The sequence below is a fragment of the Solanum tuberosum genome, unplaced genomic scaffold (genome assembly GCF_000226075.1).
Source record: "Solanum tuberosum cultivar DM 1-3 516 R44 unplaced genomic scaffold, SolTub_3.0 scf00374, whole genome shotgun sequence".
Lineage (NCBI taxonomy): Eukaryota > Viridiplantae > Streptophyta > Magnoliopsida > Solanales > Solanaceae > Solanum > Solanum tuberosum.
In genome coordinates this window covers 349,483-363,653 of record NW_006239301.1, presented here as the reverse complement: position 1 = coordinate 363,653, position 14,171 = coordinate 349,483, and the positions used below count along the sequence as shown (strand labels likewise).

Here is a 14,171-nt window from a genome sequence, read left to right as displayed (position 1 = left end):
TTTGAAACTCAAGGTGCTACATCTAGTGACCTTAACACTTAAAGAAAATTTTAAATTCCTTGGTAAAATTTCACTCACTACGAAGAATGGTTCTAGTCTTAGCTGAAAAAATTTCCAGGGTGTTACATTATCTCTCCCTTGAGATCATTCGTCCTCGAATGACGACTGGACTGGGTATGGAAATGGGTTAATCTTACCAATGTCTGAGTTGGTAAGCTCTTTCTATATTCAAGCTTAACCCAAATCCTTAGGTTCGGGTTCTATCGCTCTCTATAAGTAATCTCATCCCAAGACTATTACTCTTTACCACCATATTGGGATCATATCAAGAACCACCTAACGTTTAACAACACCATATTTAAGCTTAGTACTCTAACAACTCCATGGACTCCTACTAACCAACTCCTTCGGAGCCAACTAAGGGTTATCATTTAACTATTTCTCATAGTAAAATCTCATCCTCCTCTTCCTCCTCATTTATAAACGTAGATGGAATTATCACACCATCACTATCACGATAAGAACATCAACCTCCTCTTTCTAACATCACTTCATTACTAAAAGGACCTCCAAAAAGGTATCTCTCATACTCTTTTGAACTCAGTACTATCTTATTCTCAACACTTGACTTGATTTCTCATCTTATAATCTCCACCTTAGGTCTAAAGCTGACACTTCAAAGCTATGGACCTACTCCATAATCTCTAAACTGGTTTACATCCCCCTTTACTCTAACACTCGGGAAAAGTTTGTCTCATGACTACCGAAATCTCTATAAGTAGGTACTAAGAACTCTTCCTAGATGTTTCTCTTAATCTCAATTGGGACCTCGTCTGATTACATACCATCTTGGTGCACCTCCTAATGCTCTTCTTACTCTTGTGACTTAGCCACACTTCATTTCCCTTTATCTAAAGGTTAGAGTCTTTCACTTTTACCACTTCATATTTATTGCAACTAACATCTCAATTTCTCACCTGCTCTATGTTAAGTCTTCTAGATCAAATCTCAAGACTAACATCATCACCCTCATGTTGCCATTCTTTTGATCATGACACTCATCTCAAATTTAAGCTTAATGTCCATTACTAAACCCGAATATCAAATTCAAGGTTAAAGTACTACCTCTTTTAAGTGAATATTTTGAGTAATTACCTCTAGTTTAGAAAGAGTTATGTTTTATACATTTGAGCATGTGTATATATATTATTGGGAGTAGTATTGAGCACCGATATGGGGATGAGTTCTGACAACTCAAAATCCTCATAAACCATGTATGTCAACAAGGGCAAAAATCATACGTTTTAGATGATTCTTTATTCCTTTTAAGCATAGCTTAGTGGATCCACTTAGTTGAGGTATATTCTATATCCCGGCAAGGTAAAGGACAATTCTGGCAGCGTGGGCGAGATGATGTATCATCACCTAGCTCATAGTGATGGTTGTCGATTAGAGAATCTCCCAAATAAGAGTAAATAGTATGTTATTTTATTTTTATACATTCATTGAGTTTTACTTCCTGTTTTATAATGTTTTAAATATTGCATCTATCATTGTTAGTTTGCATTGAGTATTTTTTCCAGCCTTGCCTGTCCAGTTATCTATTGCTTCCAGTTTTTCCCTTACATGCTCGTAAATTCAATGTACTGACGTCGATCGACCTGCATATTTTTTATGATGCATATACAGGTGTTCAGGGTCATCAACAGGAGTTTCGTTGATATCATTAGCACTCCAGCTAGCTTTGGTGAGCCTCCTTGCTTCCGGAGGGTTCCACATTTTATATTTCATCTTTGTTAGGATGTCGTGGGTCTTGTCCCGACATCTATCGTAGTATTTAGAGGCTTCATAGACAGTAGTAATTGAGGAGTCTTTTCCCTATTTTCCTTGTTGATGTATTGAGACCTTGAGTCACTTAACTACGTTTATCTAAGTATTTTTCAGACATCTATTGAGTTAGTTTATTGTTGAGACATTATGAGTTTTATCTTTGCATTTGAAGTTCCTATTTTACTTGAGTAAGTCTTTCGCTAAGTAGTCAGCCAGACCAAGGGTTGGTTTGGGGACAACGATGGTTCTCAAGTGTCGACCACATCCAGGGTGTAGGCTCGGAGCGTGATAATGAATAAGAACTACCTCTTCAATAACCTACAATTGATGAATTGAAAAGAGAAACTAATTGAAATTCAAAAGTGGAGTGATTGAGGTAACTAATAATACAATGGAGTAATTTTAGGAGTGAAAAAAGGAAGAAAGATTGTGTATTTGGGGCTATTCTAAGTGATGTATCCAGAAAGGAGATAATGCGAGTGAAAGATATAAACTTGTGGCATTTTATTACGTTCTAACAATTAGTTGTGCAACTAGTTTCAAATTTTAGACTTGTTCTACTTAAAACTTTAGAATTCATCATTTTGACAAATCAACTTTCATGATCATTCTAAGAACTAATCATCATGTGTCCTAAATTTTATGTGGAATTACTGTTACTTAGATTTAAAAAGTAGCATCTACACAAATTTAAAAGAATTATTGATATATATGCTTTTAAGAGACATACCATGAAGACTAAAAATTACGTACCAGAATACAGTAGCGCTTGGGATGCTCTTTAATTTGTTGAGATGTTTGATAATAATTCAACGATATGTAGCCATATTTAAAGGGTTACAAAGCATGGAATATTTTAAGCCTTACTTCCATAGTAAAGAATAAATGTTAAAGTGTTACCAAGGGTCATCTTCAAAAGGAAATAGTAAAAGATATGTGTACTTTACTTTAATTTAGAATCTCATGCATGTGTTTAGTGTACCTGCAAGAAACTAAATGACATACGAAGTAGGATAACTTTCAGATTAAAAGCATATTATTGACTAAATTCTTACACTAACTGAGAATAGTCAGTCATTAGACTTTAAATGTGACACACACATACATGCTCTTTTATAACCTAAAAAAGAAAAGAAGCAGATGCTCTATACTTGCAAGGCAAGAAATGTCAGAGGAATTAAAATTGTGTGTATCATGCCTTGTAAATATTTGACATTAAGCTACTCATCGCCTGATATAGATATATATCTAATTACTTACTCATATTTTTTGCTTTCCTATGGTTAATTAGAGGTATAATCTCTTTAAACAGAAAAAAAGAAGTATAATCTCTTGAGATAATTATGAATATTCTCCATCTTAACAAATACCAGAAAAATGCTAAAAGTTGGAAACTGTTTTTTTTTTTTTCGAATTAGCCCCCCTAATCGCATAAATTAAAAATATGGGCCAAATGTATACAATATGTATATTTTATATCTAATATGCTTATAATCAATATATAATATATGTATATCAACAGAGAAAATAAGGTCAACTACCACTACAAAAACGTGGGGGTTAGTATATTTGAAGGTTATATATGTCATCAATGGATTCAGTGTTTCATGTGTCCTTATTGAAGAAGTGTACTGGTGACCCGATCTAGATTAGAATTGTAGCCTTTAAGCTCTAGTTTAGATCGACTTTAGTCTTGGTATGGCGATGTAGGATCCTTAAAATACTTTATGGTTGTTTAAACTTAGATTTATAGGTGTCGGTTGTTTTTTGTATGCTTGTGTGGTTATTCTGATATTTTGAGCTTTTTATGATATTATTGTGATTATAGACTCAAGGCCTTGGCCTTTGACTAGCTGGAGTTCCAGGTTGGAACAGTTGCATTATGACGAGGCTTTTTTTCCTATTGATTGTGTGATATTGATATATTGTGAGTGATTTGCTCATCATTGACATGCACTCATGTTTAAGTCATTTGCACTTGATTTTGGTTGGAGTTTGTAACATCCCGAAATTTCTAAACTAAGACTCAAATCATTCTTCATTTGTGTATAAGATTATATTGGGTGATTCTTAAATTATGCTTAGGTGTTAAGGTCAATTCTTTAGTGTGGAAATAAATTTGGAGATGAGTTAAGGTAACAAGAATCTCCTAGCTCTTCTTTCCAACGCCACCAAATATGCCTCATGTAAAGTTCGGAGTAAAATGTTATGATCGTTTTACTAGAGACTACCACAACAGAGCTTTCAAAGTCAGTAACTACGGACCTAATATGCGTCGTGGATCGAGATATCACCCATATTGTTCATTCATGGAAAAAGAAGTCCTAGAAGTCATTTTTGGGTCCATTCTTACGGACCCAGTTATGGGTCGTAGAAGCATTTACGGGTTGTAGTTTGGGCCCATAAAATGAACTTCTGAGACTTAAAATTTCATTCTAACTTTCACGGATGGGATCTACGGTCCGTAGATCAAACCACATATCGTAGATGGCCTCATGGAAGGTTTTTGACAACTTTTTAATTGGAGTTTCTTTTGTCTTTTTCCACTTTTTCTAAGTCTAAGCATCGACATTTTAACATTCATTAGGGGAATTTATTTCATCAAGTACTCAGTTTTCTTTTATTTTTACGCTCTCAACTCCCCAACTCAAAAAGAAATTGCAAGGAAGACAAAAACTAGGGTTTCAAGGTTTCCAAGCAAGTTCTTCTTCAAGCTTCTTCAAGAACCTTGTTTTTTTCTTCTACGTATGTAAGGCTATTTATAGTGATAGACTAAGTTCGTCTTCGCGTCCTACATCTAATTCAGTTAGTAAAGAGATAAATTTAGAGTTCTACCCAAAGTTTCATGAATTCCGAATTCGATTTGTGTTTCTTACTCGGAGTTCTGATTTCATAACTATTGAAACTATGATATTTATGGTTTCGATTCTTGATTTGTTGTTCATGCTTATATCTTTACATGAACCCTAGTTGATGCGATTTTATTAAAGTTTTTGTGTAATTATTTTTCATGCATTGATTTTGAAACTTAATGTGAGTCCAAGTATATTTTTAAAAGCATCACTTGAGAAGAGTTTTAAGGGAACATAAATGGTCTCAGATGTATTATTTTTTGCATTGAGAAAGAAAGTTCTATTTCAAGAAAAGCATAAATAGTTTTAGAAGCATTTTAGTCAATTAAAGTAAAAATCAGATATCCCTTAAAGAGTGTCTTTTTGAGTATTAACTTAATATAGTGAGTATTAATTAATGAGCATTATTTCATATATTTTGGGAGTAGTATTAATTACCGATTTGGGTAAGAGTTCAGAGAACTCAAATCCCATGACCAATGCCGTCAGCGTAGATATGATCATACTGAAATACAGAAAACTCCTCACCTGTCTCAAGAAGGCCTTTTAGATGGATCCATAATTTTAGTTGTGTTCTATACTCTTGAAAAGTATAGGGCGGCTCCGACCACGTGAAAAAACGTTGCAAAGGGAGGCTCTTTGCACACTGGTGGAGCTATTAGCCAGGTTACTAGGAAGGAAAGAATGGTATACTTTCTTAATTTAGTAAAATTAATTTTTTCTTTTTTGATAAGTAGTTTTTGGAGATTAATGAGATCAAATTCTCTATATGTTATTTGCAGGAAAAAGAGTTGGGTATGCCGGTAGCTGTAGAAGAGATGTTCAAGGTTACTTACGTAAAGAAGAGTACAAACCCCACAGAAGAAGAAAGATGGATTGAGCCACGTGCTAAAGAGACATATGTAAGAACTCCATTCAAACTAATCTTTTTTTCTTTTCCTTGTATATATTACATTCTTATTCTTAGAGTTCTTTGTTTAAATTACAGGATAGGTTTATACGAATATCTCGAGAATATCGTAGTAATCTACCTCTTGAGAGTCAGGACAAACAACATACACAAGAAGAAAACGAGAATTTTTGGAAACAGAGTGCGGGTGAACCGATTAGAGGTTCAGTCTACCGCTTAACAGAAAAGGCGTATCAGAAGAAGTCTTGGTATTGTGGTTTATCATCCTCAAGCTTCGATGGTGGGGACAGAGAAACAATATCTGCAATGGGGTAAGATAGCTTATCTCAATGCCGAGCTTGTTGATGTAGCCGACAGAGAGAAGAAAAGAGAAGAAAGAGGGAAGAAGAGAGGAAGAGAGATGAGGAGATTGTGACAGCAAAGGAGGCAGAGAACAAGAGGTATGCAACGTTTCATATTCAACTAACTTTTCTTTCTGAATTAGGAAAAATTCTTCCTCCATGTCTGGGCAGCAGTGATGGATCTGATCAGGATGGTGATGAGAATGATAAGTCTGATAAGGAGAGTGAGGATGATGAGGAGTAGTTGTATCTATTTGACATTTTAGACTTTCTATATTTTTGGAATTGTTTGATCGTATTTTAGTTTATTTTGAAGTTGGATGAAGTTTATTTTGAAATAATTTAATGTATTTATTGAAAATATTGTGTTGGCAGCTCTTTGGATTGTTTTGGTATAATATGTAGGTGGGCAACTAATATTGCAGCAATTTGCTGCCAGTTTTGTAGCAGAAAACCGACCTCCGGAGGTCAGAATCTCAAAAATAAAAATAAAAATATCGACCTCCGGAGGTCAGAATCTCAAAAATAAAAAATAAAAATACCGACCTTCGGAGGTCAGAATCTCAAAAATAAAAAATAAAAATACCGACCTTCGGAGGTCAGAATCTCAAAAATAAAAAATAAAAATACCGACCTTCGGAGGTCAGAATCTCAAAAATAAAAAATAAAAATACCGACCTTCGGAGGTCAGAATCTCAAAAATAAAAAATAAAAATACCGACCTTCGGAGGTCAGAATCTCAAAAACCAACCTCCGGAGGTCAGAATCTCAAAAATAAAAATACCAACCTCTGGAAGTCAAAATCTCAAAAATAAATAAAATAAAAAATAAAAAATACAGACCTCCAGAGGTCGGAATTTAAAAATTAAGAAAAAAATAAATTAAAATATACCGACTTCCAGCGGTCGAAAATATTAAAATTTAAAAATTAAAAAATTAACAAATACTGACATCCGAATGTCGGTATTTCAAAATATGAGAAATAAATATTCTGACCTCAGGAAGATGGAAATAATAAAAATAATAAATAAATAAATATATAAAAGTGACCTCAGGAAGTCGAAAAATAAAATAATGAATTTTCCGACTTAAAATTATAACTGACCTCGAGAGGTCAGTAAATACCGACCTCCAGAGGTTGGTATTGAATAGCGACCAAGCTTTTTCCGACCTAAGCTGGGAAGTCAGTATTTGGTCGGTATTTTAGGGAATACCGACCTCCGAAAGTCAGCATTCACTATTTTTTTAGTAGTGTTGTATCATCACGAGACTCATAGTGATGGTTTTCGATTAGAGAAATTCCTCAAGAAAGTAAAGTATTTTATTTCAGTATTTACTGTCATTGCATACCTATTTGTAAAGTTTTTAATTTAATGATTTCAGTTCATATTTATGCTTTACTTCAAATGAGTTATTTTCAGTCTTTCATTCAGTCTAGTTACTTGTTTCACTAAACATTATTATATAATGTACAATCCATGTACTGACGTTATTTGACGCTGCATTATTTTATGATGTAGCTTCAAATACTCATGATAGAAGACATTTAGTAAGAGCTTTTTCCATCGGCAGTCGGTTAGACCTCCTTACCTCCGGAGGGCTCCAATTTAGTTAGTTTAGTTTATTTGATTTATTTTCGTCATTGTTAGTTGAATAGTCAGGTAATAGTGAGTCTTGTCTCGACACCTATCTTCAGTCAGTAGAAGCTTCATAGATAGACAAAGTTAGTGAGTCAGTTTAATCTTGAGTATTCAGAAGTTTTAAACATTTTAATTATTATTATTAACATTATTTATATTCAAATTTATCTCCGACTTTTGCATGAGATATCTTTAATTGATTTTAAATGTTCATTTTACAAGGGTTTCACATGTATGTATAGTTTTCCACTCAATAGTCAGTCCGACCAAAGATTAGCTTGGGACCAGCAATGATACTGAGTGCCGGCCATGCCAGGTGTAGGCTCGGAACGTGACTGAGTTAGAATTGAGAAATAGGAATTTTGGGTTTGAAATCGTTTTTCCTTAGATTTTACTTGTTGGGGGCTCCAAGGAGCATTTTATTGATTTACTCAATAAGGGGGTCAAAATTTTGAAAAAAATGTATCATTTTCTTGGGGCCAGCTTTAACTTTTAAAAGGGGTTTACTTTGGATTTTACTGATTTTTACGATTGAAATATGGGCTTTATGATGGGGATGTACTATATTATGAGATTGTGAGCCTAAGGGATTATTCCGATTTTCGCTTCATGCATTTTACATAAGTTGATCATGAGATCTGGCAGGTTTACGAAATGTTTCGGGGAGCCTATAGGATAACCAACAAGGTAATTTTCGAGATTTTTTACTTTTATGCATTGGCCACATGTGCAATGCATGTGGCCAATGCATCATCTCATACCGTGTTCCAATCTCTGATAGACTTGGGTTTGGTGTGAAATTAACATATTATTTTCTTCATCATTTGTGGTTGTGAATATGCTCCTATTTTGATGCTGCTTAATAGAGTTAGCACACAATCATGCCTTTCTTATTTATATAGTTTCATTATGAGTTTGATCGGCCTATGACGCGTACTAAGTACTCCGTATTTAGGTACCCATATTATACTTCTACATATTTTTCTGATGCAATGCCCCGTACAAGCCACCCTCGCTGATTCCTGATCTCCCGAGGCCGATGACGTCGGTGCTGGATCGTGGTGAGCTCTTGGCATTCAGAAACTTACTGTTTTTCCCTCTTTTGTAATGTCTATGTATTTTGATTAGACAACTCAATTGTATATAGTCCTTTATGTACTTAGACGCTCTTGTACTAGTGACATCAGGTTCGCGGTTTGGTCCTTATGTATATTCGTCTTTCTTGATCACTTTTGAGCCATTTTTGTATATTTTGTATATCGTTATATACATATCCATGCTATGTGCCCTGTTCTATGTCTATTTTGCTTCCATGTAGTGTAATTCTAGTTTTAGTTTATCGTTGTTGTTCTGGATTTTGGTTTGCCTACTGCGGGTTTATGGTAGGCACCATCCGACTTAGAATCGTGATACAATAATTGATAATTAATATTTATAAGATAGCATATGAAAAAATTCGGATTAAAGATAGAGTTGTCTGAATGTTGAAATCTATAAGATGCCACATAAATTGAGACGAAGAAAGTAATATTCAATCTCCCTTATTATTCTCAAACTCCCCATTATTTTTATGAAAAAATAAACGGGAGTTGTACTATAAATAATGTATTGTTTAGAAGCATGCATACAAAAAACACCACCATTATACAATAATACATAGAGGACTGTAAATTAATTCAAACAACAGCACAAATAATAATAGTAAAATGAAAATCCTCTTAATTAGCATCACCAGGGTCGTTAATTGGGAACAGGATGTATTGCATAGTAAGTCTGGACAATATCTAAGCAGAGGAGGAAAAGAGAAGCAACCAAAGCAATTATAGTCCATGGATTGTTAAAATATGTGGTTCTAAACTCAGCCATCCAAGTCCTTATTTTGCTGTGATAGTGATCTTCGATATCCTTTTTGACATTCCAGAAATAAGAAGTATCCCCTGCCTCATAAGTATTCAAATCTTTGTACACTTGCACCACATCATCATCACTCCCTAAGCTGTTGATTATTATTTTGTTCTCTCTCATCTCCTTCACATCTTCTTCTGTAACCACAAGTAGTTTCATAAAACTCACGTAACCAGTCACTGATTTATCGATAATATGAGAATTCGGAGAGAACTCATACGCGATCATGTTCTTGAAAAACACTCTAGTGTACATATCAACGTACATAAACGGGAGCTTTAGTTCAGCAGACCGACAGAATCTAGTTGGACTAAACCTTACACCTTTGAGAGATTTAATCCCACTAGCCTTTGAATATATCCCCTTTGATTTCAAATCCGTTACTGAACGGAACACGTACTGGCTGCCATGCCATTCTTCATTTTCATCATCTTTGCAGCATTTACCACAACCTTCTTCGAGGCGAGTTAGCATGTCATTAACATTGCAACAACCACATTCATTATCCCTTAAAATAGGATCATGATCTGGACCTCTCACAATTACTCTTCGAAAAATTTCAAGAAGGTGAGCGGGATTCTTCCCTAGATCATCGTTAGCTTCAGCATGTTCAATCATTCCATTCTTGCCATTGAAGAACATTTTAAAGGAATCCCGTTCCATCGCCTTTATAAATGAATGTCTAGGAGTCTTATATCTCAAGGCAACCAAGATCTCCAGAATTAGGAAAGGTATTTGATTTTCAAGCAAATACATGTCACGTCTAATGCTGCTATAAACAGCAATACCAAGATGATGATTAATTGTCTCCGCCTCTTTATATGACTTGTCAACAATATTTGGTCCGAAATAATTTAAAATGACACATGCATCTCTAAGCATCATTTGAGCAAATTCTATATCTGTGTACCTACATGTGACATCTTCTAGGTAACAACTTCTAGCATACTCAATTTCCCCTAAAATCGCAGCCATGAAATCAGCTTCATTTCTGTTGTCTCCGATGAACATTTGAACTGCAGTGGGCTTGAAATCCTCAACGAACTTGAGCTTCTCATTTCCATGGTGGTAAGGCCCGAATGAAACCACTTTTGGCTCATAGTCCTCCTTATTCTCTTCTTTCATCAACAATGGAACCATTTGCATTAACGGCATTTTCTTCTCCTACAACAACAAAAAATTATTCAATTTCAGTTAGATTTCACATGCAATATTTAATTGGTTATAGCAAAAATACATCAAATTAGTATCAGAACTTATACGATCTTGGTTGGTATAGAATAAAAGGCTTCAGCTACCAATTATGGGCTACTCTAGCTAATGTGTCACCATTAGGGCAATAATTATGTTGACAAATATTGGGTCGATCACATAAGAATATGAAAAATAAACATGTATGTTGAGAAGGACTATCAAAAATATTGCACATTTTAAAAAGGTACAAATAAGGCACAAGGGGAAATTTTTCTTTTCTTCAACATTAGAGTATATATTGTTGGAGCATGCAATTATCTCCCAACTCTCATTGATAAACATTGTCACCAACATCCAATTTAATTAATTTTGCTTCATACGAAACATATCCTTAATATGATTGTTTTTTTCTTTTTAGTTCGTTACAAAAAAATATTGTATATTTTCTCATTTTATCCTTAATTTGTATCTAAGAAAATGTCGAAGGCATTTAAAAAATCCGTACCTAATTAAACATTTTCATATAAAATGAAAAGGAGGAAGAAATAAATGAACCTAAGTATTTATCTAGCGCAACTTATAATAGTTTGGGGTAAGTGCTATGCTACAATATGGTCCAAATTCCAAGTTGAAAGAAAGTGGGGAGATCAAACATCCATGACTAGTTACTCTACTCGATTCAATATACTTTGTTCACACATATATAAAAGAAAATCCTGAAAGCAGGAGAAATAATATACATATAAAAATTTTCAATTTCAAATTATTGAAGTGTATGATCATTTCATCCAAAAATTTAAACATTTAGAAAAAACACATATTTTTTAATTAACAGTAGCCCCCCATAAGTGTTTGACTTTTTTTTTTTCAATGACCAAACTCGTGGAATACTTTTTTCTTTTTGGATGACAGCGGGTTTGAACCAAGACCATTAATTTGCTTTGTTATCATGTTAAAATATTTAATTATACTAGTTAAGTGTACGATTTTGCACATGTGTATTACGCTAATTAATAATAAATATATATTTAAAGAACAAATTGTTATGTATACATTATATGATTAAGTATAATTTTGTTAAAAAGGTAACGTAAAATTTTTAAGATAAAAAGTGTACTTAAAGAGGAATAAAGAGCAAAATCAAATGTAGTAAACAAAATTTCGACATTCATATCAATATTCAAAATTATGTTGGTATACAAAAACAAATACAATAAGATAAAGAAACAATGAACTACATTATATTATGTATGAGCATAATAATATAGCAGAACTACTTATAACAAATTAACAATAAAACGAAGAATCACGGTAAAACAAAAAATGACAATCTGAAAGTAGCAAAAAAGAAAAGTGAAAGTTATTTACCAATAGGCTAACAAAACGATAGTCACTAAATCAGTATGTAGTACATACTGAAATAATAATTTTCTTTTATAGAAGAGTTTGTCTATATAATTTGGGAAAGAATTTTTGAACTACACAAAGCAAAATATTTTTCAAGTTCACAAAGTAAATTTAAGTGGATAAAATTTGAGAGGAAATAGAATTACCTGCTCTCTGATTGCAGCATTAATCCATAACTATTGACGTGTCTTATAATTTTGTTGAGGAGAAAACCTTTGAACTTTACTATATATTTTTCTCTTACCATATATTTTAGTATTTATTTTTGAAATATATTTTCCTCTTACCATATAATTTAGGACTCTTCAATTATAATTCTCCTAATATTGAATGAAAAATGTAAGAAATTTTAAGAAAGGTCATTAAATATAGGAGAATAAAATGGCGAACTCTTTGTTGCATTTAACGTGTACTAAATGTTTGAAACTTTTGGCTATTTATTACACAATTTCTATGGGAAATGATTTATATAAGTAATATCTTTAATATAATTTTATGTGCTATATATATATATATATATATGGAAAATTATATGAAATAGCAAACTATTAATTCAAACTAAATGTTATAACCATAGTTTCTTTTATTTGTAATTCGCAACAAACATTCCATGTTTTTTGACATTCCATTTGTATACCGAAATATACAAATAGACCGAAATATACAAATGTCCATTTGTGTACTGAAATATACAAATGCAGGACCCATTTGTGTACCGAAATATACAAATGCAGGACCCATTGTGTACCGAAATATACAAATAGACCCAAATATATATCTTTTATGTATATGTATACCGAAATATACAAATGTCCATTTGTGTACTGAAATATACAATGCAGGACCCATTTGTGTACCGAAATATACAAATAGCAGGACCCCATTTGTGTACCGAAATATACAAATAGCAGGACCCCATTTGTGTACCGAAATATACAAATGCAGGACCCATTTGTATACCGAAATATACAGATTAATAGCCATAGAAAACATAAAGTTTGTTATGACGCGCAATTATACAAACTATAGCTATAACATATAAATATGATTTTATGTTTGCTAAACCTAAAATTTACTCATATAAATATGGGTTATTTTGACAACCAACTTTCGTGATCACTCTAAGAATTAATCATCTAAATTTGATTTTACTTGCTTTGTGGAACAACTGTTACTTATATTTAATTAATTAAAAAAAAAAGAGAGACAAAAATGAAAAGAATTATTTGATGGTTTAAGACGCATACCATGAAGAGTGAAGACTAAAAAAAATAAATTTCTATAATAGAACAAATTACGTACCATTGTACAGTAGTCCTTGGGATGCTCTTTTGTTGGTGTTTGATAATAGTTCAACAATATGTAGCCATATTTAAAGGGATACCAAGTATGGAATATTTTAAGCCTTCCTTCCATAGTAAAGAATAAGCGTTAAAGTGACATTTGGATGCTTCAAAAGAAATAAAGATATATTTTACCTATCCTCTAAGTATAGTATTTCATTAACTAGCTAAGACAAATTGATCCCGGCCCATCATAATATTAAGATGAGAAAGTTTTAGAAATAGCAAATATAATAAATATTATAAGATTCTATAGCTATAGTTTTGATATTTGCGCTTCATAATTATAATTATGTTTGTTATGGAGGCTGCTATATTTCTGCCCGTTTGTATATTTCGCTTGCAAATATACAAATAGGGTAAGTATATATAAATTCTGTATTTATACATTTAGGAATTTTTTAGAACTCCGTTTGTATATTTCGATTGACAATATACAAACAAGGTAATTTATTATGAATTTTTCATTAATCATATACAAATAGTTAGGATAAGCATATATCAAATTCTGGATTGATACAATCAAGAATTGAATTATACAAATTTTGGATTTATATATATCAGGCGAATTATACAAACAAGCGAATAGCAAAAATTGAAGAAACTACAATTTTCTTAAACAATAGTTATAGTACCTAATATAGTCTAAATGTTTCTTATTCTGCATAATTTTCCCATATATTCCGACTTTTCTCCTTTTCATTAGTTTAATATTTGACTAATGATTTGCAACTGGACATGTTACATTA

The 14,171-nt window shown here is 32.7% G+C and overlaps 1 protein-coding gene across 1 annotated transcript; it reads right to left on the bottom strand.

Moving 5' to 3' along the window:
* Nucleotides 1-9,151: 9,151 nt before the first annotated feature.
* LOC102597160 (UPF0481 protein At3g47200-like) lies at nt 9,152-13,411 on the bottom strand. The gene is made up of 2 exons (XM_006361911.2): nt 13,382-13,411; nt 9,152-10,642 (listed from the first exon to the last, which is right to left on the bottom strand). Exons 1-2 carry the CDS (start codon nt 13,382-13,384, stop codon nt 9,314-9,316), a joined length of 1,332 nt encoding a protein of 443 aa, XP_006361973.2. The 5' UTR covers nt 13,385-13,411; the 3' UTR covers nt 9,152-9,313.
* Between the last annotated feature and the right edge of the window lie 760 nt (nt 13,412-14,171).